The sequence below is a fragment of the Solanum verrucosum genome, unplaced genomic scaffold, assembly GCF_900185275.1.
Source record: "Solanum verrucosum unplaced genomic scaffold, falcon-dt-bn FXZP01000253.1, whole genome shotgun sequence".
NCBI lineage: Eukaryota > Viridiplantae > Streptophyta > Magnoliopsida > Solanales > Solanaceae > Solanum > Solanum verrucosum.
Window position 1 is genome coordinate 4,769,905 of NW_026019984.1, and position 20,492 is coordinate 4,790,396.

General features: G+C 32.7%; 1 protein-coding gene across 1 annotated transcript; it reads left to right on the forward strand.

Annotated features, from left to right (window-relative positions):
* The first annotated feature begins 908 nt into the window (after positions 1-908).
* On the forward strand, positions 909-4,430 carry LOC125818007 (protein TRAUCO). The gene is made up of 3 exons (XM_049497506.1): positions 909-2,058; positions 3,295-3,534; positions 4,028-4,430. The coding sequence occupies exons 1-3, from the start codon at positions 933-935 to the stop codon at positions 4,120-4,122; spliced, it is 1,461 nt and encodes a 486-aa protein (XP_049353463.1). The 5' UTR covers positions 909-932; the 3' UTR covers positions 4,123-4,430.
* Positions 4,431-20,492: the final 16,062 nt, after the last annotated feature.

The window sequence follows — 20,492 nt, forward strand, 5'->3', positions numbered from 1 at the left end:
ATCTATGCCACATAAATTGAGACAACGAGAATAACACATATTATTTAAAACTGAACGTAAAAATATTATAAATCACAATAATTAACAATTTTAAATATTTTTAAAAATATGTGAAAATTTAATTGACACTCCAACTTCCACCTGTATGATATAATTTGACATAAAAAAGGAGTAACATATGACTCCTATATCTAGTTGGCGTATATGTGAGAAAATTTCAGAAATAGCAAAGATAATAGACATAATAAGGCTCTATAGTTATAGTTTCGGTAATTACGCTCAATAGCTTTAGTTCTGTTTGTTATGAAGGCTGCAGTTTGTATATTTGTTTGCTCGTTGGTATATTTCGCTTGCGAATATACAAACACAGTAAGTATATACAATTTCAATACATTGAAGAATTTTTCAGAATTCCATTTGTATATTTCGCTTGTCAATATACAAACATGGTAATTTATTATGAATTTTTGATAAACCGTATACAAATAGCAAGGGTAAAAATATACAAATTCTGGATTTATACAATCAGAAACTAAATTATACAAATTCTGGATTATACAATGAGGAATTGAATTATACGAATTCTGAATTTATACAATCACGAACTGAATTATACAAATTCTGGATTTATACAATCATGGATTGAATTATACAAATTTTCGATTTATACCATCATGAACCGAATCATACAAATTCTGAATTTATATAATTAGAAAACTGAATAGCAAAATTTTGTAAACTATAGTCAAGGATTAAAAAAATAAAATTATAATTATATTACACAATATACCATGTTTGTCATTTCGCGTAATTTTTCCTAAATATGTCAATGTTTGTGTTTGGGCTTTATACATGAGAAACCTCTCCATTATGGGCCAAGTTTTCCGCAATATATATTTGAAGTCCATACACATTCCTCTCAAATCCTAACAATGGAGAATCTCATGGCTACTTACCAAGACGAAGAAGAAGAGGAAATTACCGCCGACCCTGCTCCGTCATCCGCCGTCGAAGCTCCGTCATCTGCCGCCGAAGCTCCGGCGACCCTTGATGAGGTTCTACAGTTAGTTGCAGAAAATGGCAGTGTGGATACTCCAGAACCCGAATCCGATTTACCAAATGCCGACCCGAAAAGCCCCCTGAAATCCACCAAATTGGAAGAAGATAACGACGAAGAAAACGATGATGATGATGAGGAGGAGGAGGAGGAGGAAGAAGAAGAAGCAGAAGAGCCACCAGCGAAGAAGCAGAAGCCGCTATCCAGTTTAACCCTAACATCACCAAAAATAGAAGAAGTAGAAGAAGAGGAAGAGGAGAAACAAGGTGATTTGACTAAATTACCCTTGTCAACACCTACAACAGCTAAGGGAATGGCGTCGTCTAGTAGCAAGAAGGCAAAGTCCAAATCGAAGAAGAAAAACAACAATAACAATCTTTGGACGAAATCAAGTTCGAGAAAAGGGAAGAAGAAGAACAAGAACAACACTAGCAACCAAAAAAGCAATGGAAAGAAAAATGGAGTCGTTCCAGAACAGGAAGCAGAAGACAAAGTTTACATTATACCAATTCCAAGGTTTCCAGACAAAAATGATGATAGCCCAGATGTAAAAATCTGTCTTTCAAAGGTTTACAAAGCAGAAAAAGTTGATGTAAGTGAGGATAGATTAACTGCAGGAAGTACAAAAGGTTACAGGATGGTGAGAGCAACAAGAGGGGTATTAGAAGGAGCATGGTATTTCGAGATTAAGGTAGTGAAGTTAGGTGACACAGGGCATACACGACTTGGGTGGTCAACAGATAAAGGGGATTTGCAAGCACCTGTTGGATATGATGGGAATAGTTTTGGGTATAGAGATTTTGATGGTAGCAAGATTCATAAAGCATTAAGGGAGAAATATGGGGAAGAAGGATATGGAGAAGGTGATGTTATTGGCTTGTATATCAATTTGCCTGAAGGTGCTCAATATGCCCCAAAACCGCCTCGGCTTGTTTGGTATAAGGGACAGAGATATATGTGTGCAGCTGATCCTAAAGAAGATCCTCCTAAAATAATTCCTGGTATGTCACTGACAACTAGGTCAATTGCTGCACTTTATTCAAATTTTCTTGCTGTTGTTTATACAAAGATTCATTTTTTATGCTTAGTGCTACTTGAAATGATCTTTAAAAACTTGAAGACGATCGAAATTAGAGTAATTTAGATAACATAGGTATACATGAGGATCTGATGCTTTGATATTAATAGATTGCTGTTGTTTTAAAAGCTGATTGCTAATGAGTAAGAAAAGTTGACGTGTTTTGGAAATGGTTTAGTTTTATGCAGGTCGCTGCCAGAACTAATGCCGAAGAAAACAAAACTATTAAATAATGTATATATAACAATATTGACATATAAACATATTTGCACGTAAGAAATAATCACATATTACACCTATTTTACACTATAACGAAGACAAAATCTGAACATACTTCTAATAATTCTGAAGAACGATAACCAAGTCAGACACAGCATGAAATCTGAGCAACTTTGAATATTGTAATTAAGTCTCACACAGTCCTGACATTAAAAACTATGCAAAGAAAGATTGAGCATTACCTTTTTTGTGAATATTATTTCGCAACAAGAAAGCTTCTACAATAAACTGATTCGCAAAGTTAACAACAACTAAGTTTCAGGTCCAATAACTCGAAATCGCGAACAAGACCTTGAGTTAATTCTCAAACAAACCTTTTTCCAGAACTCCTATCGCTCTCTATATTTTGTCCTCTCCAGGTGTTCTCTCGTTTTTTTTTCGTCCCTCTCTTTCATGCCTTTGTTTTTTGTATTCTATCTATCTCTAATCTCCCCTTTTTTTTCCTTTGTATTATTTCGTTGTGTGTGAGTTGTGGGTTATTTTTTTAAATATTGCAAGTTGTGTGTGTTATATAATGTGTGTGTAGGGAGTAGTGGAGAAGATCATGTGAGGGACTGGGGAATTGGATGTGCAGGTGAGAGAAATGGGAGTTTGGTTAGGTTAGTGTACTATGTCCTTTGTATATATGTGTGTGACCATCTCAATGAGTAATCTCCTTTAGTGCAATATTCAAACTCTGTTTCACTTCATATTCTCGATACCAAAATGCTGAGTAGCACGATTGACTTTCGAAAATATTTCTGTAAAGGTATCTCTTGGGAAATCATTTTTGAAAAAGTTAGTAACCCTGTTTACTTGTGTATGGTGATTCTTTTTCTTGTATTCTCAAATTGTCATGTTCATTAAGCTGTGTACAAAATCTTGCATTTTCTCTGAGCAGGGAGTGAGATATCTTTCTTCAAAAATGGAGTTTGTCAAGGTGTTGCTTTCAAAGATCTTTATGGTGGTCGTTACTATCCTGCCGCTTCAATGTATACACTTCCTGACCAACCTAATTGCACTGTGAAGTTCAACTTCGGCCCGGACTTTGAATGCTTTCCTGAAGATTTTGCTGGGCGCTCTGTTCCAAAACCAATGGTTGAAGTTCCTTATCATGGATTTGATGGAAGAGTTGAGAATGGTGTGTCCAATGAGCAAAAGAGTTAGCTATTTGTCTTTTACCATGTTGACCAATACATAGAATACCCATTGCTTGACTCAGATTTTCAGTGTAATTTGCTGATTTACTGACTTAGGCTGTTATGTGACGGTCAAACCTTGTAAAAGATTCTTCCTAAAAATTGAAAAACATTGAATTTATTTATTCAATTTTGCCAGCTTCAGCTATTATCATTGCGGCTGAATCCATCTCTTTTATTCTAAAGCAAGATTATGTTTGTCCATAGAGAAAAAAAGTAGTTGATGTTTTTTTTTTGTTTTGTTTTGCTTGCAAGTTTTAATTAAAGGTGGTTTAGGAAGAGAAAAACAACTAACTTAACTAGCAGTTGCATCTTCCTAACTCCATCTTGTCTAACGGCTGGTTCTGATATGAGATGGATGGTTCTATGTTGGTAGATTGAATATGATGCAAGCTATCTTGGCAGATTGAACATGATTTAACTTTCTGATTACAGGTAATTCATGGCATTCAACTAGGATGTGCCCCATGCTCAAAGTGGTAAACGAACATGTAAATAAAATTGGAGAAGCTGCTGAAATGGTTAGCTAAGCTTGAGCTATGCACTCAGGTTGGTTATGTTCCAGCTTTTTGTAAATAGAATGTAAGAGTACTACTTGGTGTGGTATCCTAGTTGTTCCAACTTTTGTAAGTGGTAAACTACTGAGTGCTGGAGAATGGGTTGATCACAGTCATTTGGGTAGCCTGCTGTACAGTTTTGCTTTGTTGTTGACTTGTTGTAGTTGGTTGTGACCCTGATTTTAGTCTTTATTAGCTGTTCTCTGCTAGAGAAATGTGCTCTCTGATGAAAAGTTTTCAGTTGATGAATTTAGTGGTTACTGCTGTGATCTGTTGCTTGACCCTCATGTCCGATCATATTAATTGTGCTCCTTTTGTTTTGAGTTAGGAAGCACTAACATAGTTGGGTATGGTTCATGTGGATTTATTTGTTATTGTTGTAATCGTTGATGCACAAACACGTGGTTGCCACAGTTTGATAGTTGTGGTATTTAAGGGGGCACACCGTATGGATAGTTTTGACTTTTGAGGCTACATAAAGAAATTTAAAAGAGAAGTGCAAATAAAGGTATGGTATACACTACTAAAAATCTGCTAAAAAACGATGGACAAAAAAGCGACGAACGGCGTCGCTCCAAAAAGCGACTCCATTTGCCACACTGTCCGTCGCTTTTTAATAAAAATAATTATTAATTATTTTATAAAAAGCGACGGACGACATCTTTATGTCCGTCGCTTTTAGTCAAAATAGGTCGGTCAACTATTTTAATAAAGCGACGGACAATGTTTCTTTGTCCGTCGCTTTTTAGTCAAAATGTTGGTCAACTTTTTAAATGAAAAGCAACGGACGGGGAGACGCTGTCCGTCGCTTTTCATTAAATATCTGAAATAGCAGACACGTTTTTTCCCATTTTCCCTCTCTTCCTTCTCTCTAAAGATTCCGCCTCCGTCGCTTGCCATCGCCGTTGCTGCCAACGCCGTTGCCGGAATCACTGCTGCCGTCGTTGCTTCCTCTCTCCATTGTCTCTTTCTCCATTAATTTAAGGTTAGAGTTTTATCAAATTAGTTTCAAATTTTTACAATTTTAGTTATATTTGATTATATTAATTAGTTTATTGGATTTGTGTTTTATTTAATGATTGATTGTGTTTGATAGTGTATTGAATTAGTTTTTTATTGATTGTTAGTTAGTAAGTGAATGATTTAGGGTTTTTGATTTTAACTTTTTATTAATTGTTATAAGTTTGATTGATTGTTAGTTAGTTAGTGAATGATTTAGGGTTTTTGATTTTAGTTAGGATAGATTGATTGTTATAAGTTAGTGGAGTGTTAATCTAGATGAATTGAAATTTGATGAATTGAAGTTAGATTTAGAACTTGATTTTGAAATTTGAATATAACTAATTAATTTTTGAGTTAGAATTTTATGTATAACTAATTTTAGAAATTGGATATATACGATGAATTTAATTAGAACTTGATGTTGTTGAACTTAATTAGAACTTGAATATAATAACTAACTAATTTTTGGATTTGAAGTTTTTTTTTTTTTTTGAAACTTTGATATGAACTTGAACATTGAACTTAGAACTTAATAACTAATTCTTGATGACCTCAATTAATTTGAATTTAATAATTGAACTTTGAACTCAATTAACTTTGTGATAATTTTTGTGTGTCCATCGAGTGTTTGTTTAGCACAAGTACCAACACTAGTTGATCTTATTGATGACAAAATTGATTTTCTTGCAAGATCGATTTGTGTCCATCTAGTGTTGATATTAAACTTTAATTTAGGAATAATGTGTTTGTTTAGAATAAGTACCAACACTAGTTGATCCTATTGATGACAAAATTGATTTTCTTGCAAGATCGATTTGTGTCCATCTAGTGTTGATATTAAACTTTAATTTAGGAATAATGTGTTTGTTTAGAATAAGTACCAACACTAGTTGATCATATTGATGACAAAATTGATTTTCTTGCAAGATCGATTTATGTCCATCTAGTGTTGACACTTGGCTTTAAATTTAGAAATAATATATTTGTTAAGCATAAGTACCAACACTAGTTGATCCTATTGATGACAAAATTGATTTTCTTGCAAAATCGATATGTGTTCATCTAGTGTTGACACTTAGCTTTAAAAAATTGTTAAGTCGTTAAAGTTAAAAAGTTGTTAAGTTGTTTAAATAAGTTAAATTAAATAATGTGGTTTTGTTGATGCATTTAGTTGTTAAAATTAAGTCAAAACTAAACTAGTTCAAGTTAAAAAGTTGTTAAGTTGTTTAAATAAGTTCAAATAAATAATGTGGTTTAGTTGGTGAATTTAGTTGTTGGAATTAAGTCAAAACTAAACTAGTTAAAGTTGTTAAGTTGTGTAAATAAGTTCAAATAAATAATGTGGTTTAGTTGGTGGATTTAACTGTTGGAATTAAGTCAAAACTAAACTAGTTAAAGTTTTTAAGTTGTTTAAATAAGTTAAATTAAATAATGTGATTTTGTTGATGGATTTAGTTGTTGGAATTAAGTCAAAATTAAACTAGTTAAAGTTTAAAAGTTGTCAAGTTGTTTAAATAAGTTAAATTAAATAATGTAGTTTTGTTGATGGATTTAGTTGTTGGAATTAAGTCAAAACTAAACTAGTTCAAGTTAAAAAGTTGTTAAGTTGTTTAAATAAGTTCAAATAAATAATGTGGTTTAGTTGTTGAATTTAATTGTTGGAATTAAGTCAAAACTAAACTAGTTAAAGTTGTTAAGTTGTGTAAATAAGTTCAAATAAATAATGTGGTTTAGTTGTTGTATTAAGTCAAAACTAAACTAGTTAAAGTTGTTTAAGTAAGTTATATTAAATAATGTGATTTAGTTGGTGAATTTAGTTGTTGGAATTAAGTCAATACTAAACTAGTTAAAGTTAAAAAGTTGTTAAATTATTTAAATAAATTAAAATAAATAATGTGGTTTAGTTGGTGGATTTAGTTGTTGGAATTATATCAAAACTAAACTAGGTCAAGTTGTTAAGTTGTTTAAATAAGTTAAATTAAATAATGTGGTTTTGTTAATGAATTTAGTTGTTGAAATTAAGTCAAAACTAAACTAGGTCAAATTAAAAAGTTGTTAAGTTGTATAAATAAGTTCAAATAAATAATGTGGTTTAATTGGTAGATTTAGTTGTTGAAATTAAGTCAAAACTAAACTAGTTAAAGTTGTTAAGTTGTGTATATAAGTTCAAATAAATAATGTGGTTTAGTTGTTGTATTAAGTCAAAACTAAACTAGTTAAAGTTGTTTAAATAAGTTAAAATAAATAATGTGATTTAATTGGTGGATTTAGTTGTTGGAATTAAGTCAATACTAAACTAGTAAAGTTAAAAAGTTAAGTTGTTTAAATAAATTAAAATAAATAATGTGGTTTAGTTGGTAGATTTAGTTGTTGGAATTAAGTCAAAACTAATTGAATATCTATATTTTTGTAGATGGATCATCATTTGTGGATGTATAATATGCATTATGAAACTGGTGCTGGTTTGAAATCTGAGTTTATTGACCGTGTTAGAGATTTTATTGAACATACAATAATAATTGACATTTTCAAGAATAATGGATTGGTTAGGTGTCCTTGTAGTGTATGTAAGTGCTTAAAATTTTATAAACCAGATACAACTATAGTTTGTTTGTACCGTAATGGATTTACGACTAGATATTTTGTTTGTATTGATTATAGAGAAATAGATGAATTGATTGGTATGTTTTTATAATTCGATGCATGTGGATGAATATAATATGATTGCATCACATGGTCAAATTAGGGTTGAACAGGATAGGGTTCATGAAATGATAAACACACATAAATAACAAACTTAAAATTCAATTCTACACTATTCAACTCAATCAAACACAAAATTATAAACAATCTAAACAAAACATAAATAACAAACTTAAAATAACATTCAAAAGTATCTAGATCACAAATTAAGACTTATAAAGTCTTTCAAAATTTTAAAAAGTTCATAAATGTTCTGAGATCTAAACTAGGGAGTGAGATCTACATAATCATCCTCATCACTCTCATCGTCGGTGTCATCGGGAGCCGAAGTAGTAGGTCGACGAGCGAGGTTCATCACTTGTTCTTTGGTTTGCTGAACAGTCTCACTCATGCTTTCTTGTTCAGCTGCTCTTCTACGCTCCGACTTTGCCAGTGCCGCTGTAAGTTTAGCTATTTGAGTCGACATAGCAGCAATTTGAACACCGTTAAGTGCCTCGGCTTGACGTGACGATCCAATACCTTCTAAGCTTGAATGAAGTCGTCTTACATCGTTTCAAGAGCCTAAATCATAGACTCTACCCTTGTGTGTCCCACCTACCACTTTTTCTTTCCAAATCTGGGTGGAAAGTTCAGGTGTCAATTGGACCGAACTCTCTAGATTCTCAGTGACGTACTGATGAAACTCATTCTGCATATTAAATATAAAAATTGATATCAATATATATACATGTCATAAATAGATTCACTATTAATATATATTATTCATATTAAATAACTTACAAAAGTTCGTTCGGCCTTTTCCTCCACCCACACATCCGGATCCGACTCATTTTCTTTCTTCCTGACATGAGTCTTCTTGAAAACCTTCGGTTAAAAACTGAAATTTATAACGATATATATGAATCAACTAATTATTTATTTTAAAGTTTGAATTAGAACTTACCATCTCTGGTGCAATTGTTCCAACGGTCTTTGCACCTTCGGTGTGCAATGAGCCACCCTTAAGACTGCCTCTAGCCTTTTTGGCTTGTTCTGATATTGCCTTAAACTTGTTTGTGTATCAATACTGACCCAATTCATCAAAAACATGAGGCAACATCCAATCCGGACGTTCACTAGTATCTCGAACTTTCTTTAGCCAGCTAGATAGTCTGGCGGATGCCTTCCTCTCAAATGTGGTCCCAATGATCAAATTGTACCTCGACTCCCAAGTACACATAGTCTGAAAAAATAAATTGAATAACGTTAATTAGACCGATAGTAAATAAAAGTAAAGTAATACTAAACTTAACTAAAAAATATATACCTTAAACTTATTAAACATCGTCTGGCGTATACTGTTTGGAATCTCGCTCCAAGAGTGATAAGCCTGTGTATAGAGTCTTCTAACACAGTCTTTTAAAGCTCGGGCAACATCCTTTGCAGGATGCCACCTGCAAAACACATAATAAATATGTTAGATCATGAATAATATATTAAGTATAAGAAATAAATAAAATAAACTAACAAATAGATAACAAAACAAACTTACAATGATCCATCGGGCTCAATCATGACTCTACCAAGTCTGTCTTTCTGTCCAGGAGTTGGAGCAGGCATCTCATCATCTGGTGTAGCACTAGGTGTAGCTGGATGAGGGTGATACATCATGATGCATAAAACGCCGAGTCAATGGTGGCGTATCGGCCATAGCATCTGATTGCTCGCTACTAGAATCTCCAATCCTCATGGCAGATAATTGAGGAGATGTACCTGTGGGAGATGGAGTACCTGCCGATAAGGGTCGTGCTCGACGAATAGCCTGTAAAGGTAGGTCCTTGTAGCGTCGTGAAGTCAATGCCTGTGAAGTAGAGGAAGCACCGACTGATCGACGGTAATTAGGATAATATTGTCGAGGATCCGCCGTACCAAACGGAACAACAAATAAATGAGTATCAAGGCTGATGCACTCTGGCGCAGAAGCAATAGATCCTGCAAAATCCTCAGGATCTATGGGTCTCCTAGACTTCTTTTAAGCCTGTTTAGTCTGGCTAACTCCAAGATGCTCGCGATGTCTATCACCGTCACCGCCTGATGACATTTGTATGCAAATTTACATGTATAATATATATAAAAGTCATAAATTAAATAAAATTAGCAAAATACACTAACTTACATAAATATACTAGTTAGCTTTCATTCTACACTATTCCTCCTCGCTTGTTTCAATTCCATCATTCTCCCATTCTTCCTCCTCAATTGTTTCATTTTCATTATCGTCCCATTTTTCGTCATCAAATGATTCATTTTCCTCATTCTCGGATATTTCTTCCTCAACATTCAGTATCTCATCATCAGATACTTCTTCTAATATGTGTTGAGGATGTTGTAGTGTGGTTTCCAATTCAACATCAACTTGTTGTTGAACAATTGCAACATCATTTTGATACGCCACATCTAAGACATTGTCAATTTCAATTCTTCTCACATGCTTACTTTTTATAACAACCCACCAATCAACTTTGTCTTTACGCAATGGATATGGAGCGTAATACATTTGTTTAGCATTTTGTGCAATGATAAAAGAATCATAACTTTTGTATTTCCTGGTGTGCTTAACTTCAATTATATTATGTTGATGGTCCACCTTTGTGCCTCTATGTGATGGGTCAAACCACTCACACCGAAACAATACAATCTTCTTCTTAGGCCAACCTGAATACCTCACTTCAATAATCTCATGAATGACACCATAATATTCAATAGTTTGGCCAGTACCATCAACATCACCTTGTTTGTAGACACCGCTATTATTTGTTTTCTTGTTCCTAGAAACTTCTTCAGTTTGAAACTTAAAATCATTGACACAATACTTATTCTTTGTTAGTACTTGAGATTCAGGTCCAAGTGCTACTTCTTTCACTAATTGCAAATGTTGGACACTTGAGTATTCTTCGTAAACCTACGTGATTGTTATTTCAAGTAATATAATTTAGTATAACATGAATATATTATATATTACTCCCTTTGTCTCAATTTATGTGACACATTTCGCTCTTCGAGAGTCAAACAATTTAAGTTTGACCAAGAATTTACTCATGGAATCTTCAAATTATTTAAAATGAAATTTATATATTTGTATACTACATAAAAAGTACTATAAGCCCCAATAATTGATAATTCAAAATATTTAAAAGATATATGAAAAATTTACGATCAAAGATAGACTTGTTTGAATCTCGAAATCTGAAATGTGTCACATAAATTGGGACAGAGAGAGTAAATACTTAGTGATTGCACACTTACATAGTTCCTCAACCAGTTGGAAAATTCTGTATAGATGGCTTCATTACCCCATGTGTTTACGAACAAGCTGATCATTTTACATTCAAGTATTTCGTTAGTTAATGAACACTTATTAGTATGTAATTTGATAACATATTTTTAACACTTACTTCACATATGGTTGAATCTCTGGACAATTAAGCAAAATATGTGTCATAGCTGATTGCATTTTCATATCAATGAATCCTCGCTTTCCATGCTTTTTAGATCCTCGACCATTTTGATTAAAAATTGATATCGGTGGAAATAAAGGATCAGTATCGCCTTCACCATTGCGATTGGGCCTGTTTCTCCTACATGACACATCATCACCAAAGTAAAAAGAATAAAAATCACCAGTTTCTCTCCCAATATGACCTTGAACAACTGATCCTTCGATCCTTCCCCTTTGCTTAATCGTTTGCTTGGAACTGTCAATTTTTCTGCATGTATATATGTATACATATCTTAATAAAAGACTTGATGAATATAAATAACTTAGTGAATGTTTCAAATGGATACCTCTTAAATTTGTTTGAACCGGACCTCCGAGGTGGGCCTCTTGTACAAGGTGAATTGGAAGATGCTCCATCACATCAAAGAAACCACATGGAAATATCTTCTCCAACTTAGTAGTAGTAACAAGAATATTTTCCTCCATCCTGTCTAAACTACTTTCCAGAATACAAATCTTTAAAAAAAAGACTTATCTTTGTGATTGGTTTTCATATCCTTTCGAGTAGATGGCTAAAAGCGATAGGAATTAAAGTTTCCATGAACACATGACAATCATGACTTTTCATACCTATCAATTTTCCTTCATTCATAGCTGCCCGCTTTCCTAAATTCGAAGCATAGCCTCCGGCATCCTCAAATTTTTAACCCACTCAATAATTTCACGTTTCTCATCCAACGTGAATGAAAAGATGGCGTTGGGCTTAACTATTTTACCATTCGGTAATTCCTACAACCATAACTCTTTTCTCCTATAATATTCCTTTATGTCCATTCTAGCTTTTAGATTGTCTTTTGCCTTACCCTTAACGTCCATTGTCAAAATAATTTTTTTCAATGTACATCACATAAAGATTATGTCGTAGCAGATTGTCCTTCCAATACGGCAACTCCCAAAATATGCTTTGTTTTGTCCAATTATGTTCAACACCATATCCAGGAAGTCTAGAAGGTGAAACTTCTGTAACTTTAGGTAATTGAGAAACTCTCTCCCAAATTTAATGCCCTGTGAGTAATGGAGGTAGGGTGTCACTTTCAACCTTATTTTTCCTAAATGCATTTTTCATCTTTCTAAATTCATGGTCCATTGGCAAGAATCGGCGATGCCAATCAAACCATGTATTTTTTCTGCCATGCTTTAAAGTGAATGCCTTACTATTTTCCAGCCAATACGGACATGCTAGCTTTCCAGTTGTCAGACAACATCCCGTATGCAGAAAAATCATTAATAGTCCACATTAAAGTAGCACGCATAACGAAATTTTGCTTAGTTGATATATTTTAAGTCAAAAAGCCTTCAAACCACAATTGTTTGAGCTCATCTATCAATGGTTGTAGATAGACATCAATCAAACTTTTTGGATTACGGAGACCTGGAATAACATAACTTAGAAAGATGTAGGGACTAGTCATGCACATTTCAGGAGGAAGATTATATGGAGTAAGAAATATCGGCCAACATGAATAAGGAGAAGCAGAATTATAGAATGGTGTGAAGCCATCTGCACACAACCCCAATCTAACATTTCTTGGTTCACTAGCAAAATCAGGATATACATTATCAAAATGCTTCCATGCTTCACCATCAGATGGATGAGACAAGACACTCGGCAGCCTTCTATATTCACGATGCCATCTCATATGTGGGACAAACCTCATCGATACATACAACCTCTTTAACCTAGGAATGAGAGGTAGATAATGCATCGCCTTAACTTGACCATCTTTCCAGTCTGAGTCCTTTTATAACGAGCATGTCCACAAAACTTACAATTTTCTAATTCACTATCAGTCTTGTGAAACAACATGCAACCATTAACACAACAATGAATTCTATCATACAACAATCCTAACTTGGAAACCAAACGCTTTGCCTGATAAAAGTTTTTAGGTATGTTAAATTTCGGATTAACTAGTTCACCCAAAAGATCAACCATTGAGTCCATGGCCGTATTAGAAACATTCCAATCTGATTTATTATTCATTAATCTAACCGCAACTGACAAGGCAGAATGCAGACTCCCTTCACATAATGGACGACTAGACTCATCTAATTGATCATAGAAGCGTCTTGCTTCTTCATTAGGAGCTTCATCAAAATATTGTTCCGGTTCCATCCCACCTTGAACCCCGAAAGCATCATTGATCATTTCATGAACCCTATCATGTTCAACCCTAATTTGACCATGTGATGCAATCATATTATATTCATCCACATGCATCGAATTATAAAACATACCATTCAATCTATCTATTTCTCTATGATCAATCCATACAAAATATCTAGGCTTAAATCCATTACGGTACAAATGAACCATAGTTGTATCTGGTTTATAAATTTTTAAGCACTTATATGCACTACAAGGACACCTAACCAATCCATTATTCTTAAAAATGTCAGGTGTCATTGTATGTTCAATAAACTCAGGTTTCAAATCAGCACCAGTTTCATAATGCATATTATACATCCACAAACTATGATCTATCTACAAAAATATTGATATTCAATTAGTTTTGACTTAATTCCAACAACTAAATCCACCAACTAAATCACATTATTTATTTTAACTTATTTAAACAACTTTTTAACTTTAACTAATTTAGTATTGACTTAATTCTAATAACTAAATCTACCAACTAAATCACATTATTTATTTTACATATTTGAACAATTTTAACTAGTTTAGTTTTGACTTAATTTCAACAGCTAAATCCACCAACTAAACCACATTATTTATTTGAACTTATTTACACAACTTTAACTAGTTTAGGTTTTGACTTAATTTCAACAACTAAACCACATTATTTATTTAAACAACTTGAACTAGTTTAGTTTTGACTTAATTGCAACAACTAAATGCATCAACAAAACCACATTATTTAATTTAACTTATTTAAACTACTTTTTAACTTTAATTAGTTTAGTTTTGATTTAATTTCAACAACTAAATTCATCAACAAAATCACATTATTTAATTTAACTTATTCAAACAATTTAACAACTTTAACTAGTTTAGTTTTGACTTAATTGCAACAACTAAATCCACAAACTAAACCACATTATTTATTTGAACTTATTTACACAATTTAACAGCTTTAACTAGTTTAATTTTGACTTAATTTCAACAACTAAATTCACCAACTAAGCCACATTATTTATTTGAACTTATTTAAACAACTTAACAACTTTTTAATTTGAACTAGTTTAGTTTTGACTTAATTCCAACAACTAAATCCATCAACAAAATCACATTATATAATTTAACTTTAACAACTTTTTAAAACTAAGTGTCAACACTAGATGAACATAAATTGATCTTGCAAGAAAATCAATTTTGTCATCAATAAGATCAACTAGTGTTGGTACTTATGCTTAACAAATATATTATTTCTAAATTAACTGCTAAGTGTCAACACTAGATGGACACAAATCGATCTTGCAAGAAAATCAATTTTGTCATCAATAGGATCAACTAGTGTTGGTACTTATGCTAAACAAGCACATTATTCCTAAATTAAAGCTTAATATCAATACTAGATAGACACAAATTGATCTTGCAAGAAAATCAATTTTTTCATCAATAGGATCAACTAGTGTTGGTACTTATGCTAAACAAATACATTATTTCTCTTAATATCAACACTAGATGGATACAAATTGATCTTGTAAGAAAATCAATTTTGTCATCAATAAGATCAACTAGTGTTGGTACTTATGCTTAACAAACACTCGATGGACACAAAAAAAATGATCACAAAGTTAATTGAGTTCAAAGTTCAATTATTAAGATCAAATTAATTGAGGCCATCAAAAATTAGTTATTAAGTTCAATGTTAAAGTTCTAAATTCAAGTTCATATCAAAGTTCTAAAATTAGTTAAACATAAACTTCAAATCCAAAAATTAGCTAGTTATTATATTATATTTAAGTTCAATAACTATATTCAAGTTCTAATTAAGTTCAACAACTTCAAGTTCTAATTAAATTAATCGTATATATCCAATTTCTAAAATTAGTTATATATAAAATTCTAATTCAAGAATTAATTAGTTATATTCAAATTTCAAAATCAAGTTCTAAATCTAACTTTAATTCATCTAGATTAACACTCCACTAACTTATAACAATCAATCTATCTTGACTAAAATAAAAAACCCTAAATCATTCACTAACTAACAATCAATCAAACTTATAACAATCAATAAAAAATAAATTCAATACTAATTAACAAAATCAAAAATCCTAAATCATTCACTTACTAACTAACAATCAATAAAAAAATAATTCAATACACTATCAAACACAATCAATCATTCAATAAAACACAAATCCAATAAACTAATTAACATAATCAAATATTGAAAAAATTTAAAACTAATTTGATAAAACCCTAACCTTAAATTAATGGAGAAAGAGACAATGGAGAGAGGAAGTAGTGACGGCAACAGTGATTCCGGCAGCGGTGTTGACAGCAGCGGCGGTGGCAAGCAACGGCGACTGCATGTGACGGAGGCGGCAGCGGAATCTTTACAGAGAAAGAAGAGAGAAGGAAGAGAGGGAAAATGGAGAAAAATGTGTCTGCTATTTCAGATATTTAATGAAAAGCAACGGACAATGTCTCCCCATCCGTCGCTTTTCATTTAAAAAGTTGACCAACATTTTGACCAAAAGTGACGGACAAAGAGACATTATCCGTCGCTTTTTTAAAATAGTTGACAGACCTATTTTGACTAAAAGTGACGGACATAAAGATGCCGTCCGTCGCTATAATAAAAAGAATATTTAATAAAATAAAATAAATATAAAGCGACGGACAACGTCGTTAATATTTTAATTAATATATAATTATTAATTTTATATATATTTGACGCAAAAATCCGCGGAAAAAAGCGTCTGACTAAGATATGTCGTCCGTCGCTTTTTGTAAAATAATTTAAAAAATAATTATTTTTATTAAAAAGCGACGGACAATGTGGCAAATGGCGTTGCTTTTTGGAGCAACGCCGTCCGTCGTTTTTTAGTAGCGTCTACTTAATGAAAAGAAGTTAGAATAGGGCTGTTCTCTAGAATATAATGTTGATGAACTCTAGATATGCTATTACGCAATAATTGGATGTAGTTCTCATTCAAATTTATATGCTACACTAAATTTTGTGATTAGTTCGTAGATTGAAGTAGAACGTGCTTTTGCATTTTCTTGTTTGTGATTTGTGGATGCTTCTTGGAAAATGGTTTCATAATTCTTGCTGTAGTATTTATCGCCCTATCAGTGTAGGAAGGCCAATCGAGCGGAGCTCTTTCCTTTTTTTCTTCTTTGTTTGTACCTTGAAGTGAAATCGTATTGGGTGTTAGTAAGAGAGGTTGTTGAACTATTATGATCTATAGATTTCCCATCCAAGTAATGTTGAACTTTTATTCCTTATCTATACTATAATTTCGAGCCTCTTGATTTCTCATCCATGAAGACTGAGTTGGACTCATTGAAGAAAGCACTTGAGGAGAAGACCAATGAGTGACCGCTATAGTCACAGACTTAACTTATCTTATTGAGCCTCTCTTCTATAGTTTGTTTCTATCCTAAATTATTCAACAACTTGAATATTGTAGCTCTTTTGTTCTTGGCTACCAGACAAGGAGGTAGCAGAGATAATAGGCTGGTGGCTCTAAATAACACCAATCAGAAAAATACATGTAAGCCAAAAAAAATGAAGAGGCGTGTAAAATAAAGATAAGATTTTCTACAAGAACAAAAAAAATAAATAGAGAGCAAAAAGAGGTAGGTGGAAGGAAGAGAGGGTGGGGGCCAAGCAATGGTCTAACTTGAGGAGGTAGTGGTGGTGATAGTTGTTTACGGAAGAGGAGGAGGAGGTGGTCACTATGAAGAATAAAGAGGAGGAAGAGGGAGGGAAGGTGGATAGATTTGCAGTGGTGACCGAATCTGTGATAATAGAGTACCAACACTATTGTAAAAGGTGAGTCTAGATTCTTAAGGATTGATCTTTCATCAGAAGTGAGAGGTTGCGTGATTCCTATAGTTGCACAAAAAATTACACCTTTTTCGACTGGATCTGAGAGGAGGGGACTTGTGAGGGTGGTCAGATTTTCTATATGTGCCATTTAGAACGCGAGGACTAGATCTTGCTAGAAATGAACATAGCTTGATACCATTTTATTCAAGAAATTTTGCCATTGTTTTTCTTTAGAAATGCATAGTTATGAGAAGAGTAGAAATGGACTTGTTATCTTGAAATATTTCAAAGACAATTAAGTTGTACTTGGAGAGCAAATTGGAGTTGGGTTCTCTTATTTCATTGATGCTTTTATTCTCGGAGAGCTCAACTTTAGGTTCATCTCCAAAAGCCTTATTTTGGGTCGTTTATACGCTCAACGTTAGAATCTCATAGTGAATTTTAAACCTTTTTTTAACTACTAAGTAAGCCTCTAATCTTATATTCAAGAGGTTCAAAATCTATGTGTGTGTATATAAGATAATCTTAAATACCTTATATATCGTGTAAAGTTTGCCAAGGGAGTTCGGATGAATCTCCTTGCTACCCTCTAGATCCACCTCTGCCTAGTGTAATCCACAAGTGGGATTCAAGAAAGGTAGGTTGTTCGTAAATCTTACTCCTACTTTTGTGGGGCGGAGAGGAAAGAGATTGAACATTGAAAAATAAAATAATCTTCTCGCTCATCAGAAAGTGGTGTACACATACATTGTGCCATGTCAACATTGTGTGGCTAATAGACACAATTTGTCTTCACTAAGTGTTCAGTAGGTACTACCCTTAACTTTCCAAATTGGAGATCATCTTGTAGTTTTAAGCCTTCTGATCTTTTGCCTCTTCTACAAGAATATCTTTCATCGATCAAATAAATTGTTTTTTACTCTCATCGTAATTTTTAAACTTCTTTTCCAACAACACCATTGATGAAGCAATGCTTATCATTAAAGGGATATCCTTCGAATCTTATTTTTACCAATTAATGGATACTCAACAAGTATTGATCAATATTAGGTACCTAAAAAGAACATTTGAAATTGTTTAATTAGCTAAACTTGTTTTGATAATGACAATTACTTTTCCTGTGGTCACCATTTTCGATCTTAAACTTTGGATATTTCAGAAGGCTTTAACTCATTGAACAAACTCTTGTCACAAGTCGTGCAATAAGTGCAATTACCGTCAATCAAACAAGAATTTGTTGAAAGCTTACATGAGATACATGTTGCGACAAAAAAATGGTCTTCTTCTTCTTTATCGACAACATGTGCTTTTACTTCATGGTTTTGAGATTTGTTTTTAGCAAATTATTGTTTCATGACCAAGCTGATTGCACTTACTACAATTTGTGTCTAGCCTCTTCCAACATTTCAATGGTGGATGACTCATTTTGCCACAATACTGACAAGGTGGGTAATTTTTCTAAATTTTACCCTTGCTGTGAGTGTTGTGGGTGGCTTCTAAGGCTCCTTTAACCCTGTCATTTTGCCTCATTTGTTGATGTTGTGCTTGGAAAGAATTTAACAACTTTGCTAAGGTAATCTTGGATAGATCTTGTGTGTTTTCCAAGATAATTATATATGCCTCATATCTTTCAGGAAGACTTGAAGCTTACATTTATAATTTCAAATTACTAACTAAAATGAGAAAACTTTGTTGCAGGATGGTCTGTACGCAATCTTACTTCACATTGTGAAAGCGTTGAGTCTGTTTAAACATTAGGGAATATTTATCCAAATTGAAATACTTAATTAAAAGATAAATTTTAAGTGTAGTCTTAAAATCAATTTTTAACACTCATATTTGCTTTAGGAACTACAAAACTTTAGTCATCTGTCTTTGAATTTTCACACTTGATAACTGAAAGTGACCTTGAGAATAAATCTGCAAATTCATCTTTGGATTTGTAGTGAACTAAATTCGCTTTCCTACTTGGTTGAAACTCTTACTACTAAAACTTTTTGGTATTTCTTCTTGCTCTGTGGATGACCCATTCTTCCACAATGTTGATAGTGTGGGTAATTTTTCAGAATTTTATCCTTGTTTTGAGTTTTGTGGCTGGTTGTTAAGGCTCTTTTAACCATACCATTTTGTCTTCTTTGCTCTTATGCTTGGAAAGAGTTTAACAACTCTACCAATGTAATTTTGGACATATCTTATGTGTTTTCCAAGGTAGTTATATGTGCTTCATATTTTGTGGTTACTATTAAAAAACAATTTCAACAATTTTTGAATCTTTAGATTTAATGCCTAGCAATCTTACCATGTTAACAATGTCAAGCAATTTGTTCGAGTATTCTTTGATTGTCTTGTACTCTCTCATTCTCTGCTATTCAAATTCTATTATTAAATTCAATACTTGCATTCATTGTATTCTTTCATCTCCAATATACCTTTCTTCAAATAATCCCAAATTTCTTTTGCTGATATTAGAGATAATACTCGTGAAATAGTTGTTGAAACAACAACAAACAAAGTCATTTTTTCCTTGAACTTCTGATTTTTATTTTGTGACTCTTGATTTGGGTCGTGATAGATTGTTTGGCAGTGGACTAACTTCATAATCATTTTCGATGACTTTTCAAAAATCGAGGACCTCTAAGTAAGTGTTCATTCTCACAGCATTAAAAATAGTCATTCATGAAAAACTTTTTTTGAATTCGTCTCTTTACTTACAGGTTCCTCAAGAAAATGAGTTTGATGCTAATTAAGAAGAACAAACAATAGAAAAGAATAAGAAAGAAAAAGATTGAAAGGAGAAATATGGTAAGAAGTACATATTAGGAAGTAACATAGAAGAAAACTATTTTATTGATGACTTGAAGCTTACATTTATAGCTTTAGATTACTAACTAAACTGGGAAAAAATTTCCTACTCCCTCTATCCATTTATACTTGTCCAATATTGACTTGACACATTATTTAAGACGCCTAAATAAACTGTTTGTTTTACTATATTACCCTTTGAATATAGTAAACGAAAAAATGACAAATATATCCTGAACTATTGTAAGTGATATGCGTATACCCTTTGTTATACTTTTAGAACATCAGTGTCCTTATCGTCCAAATTTTGGAGTGTATGTACCCTTTAT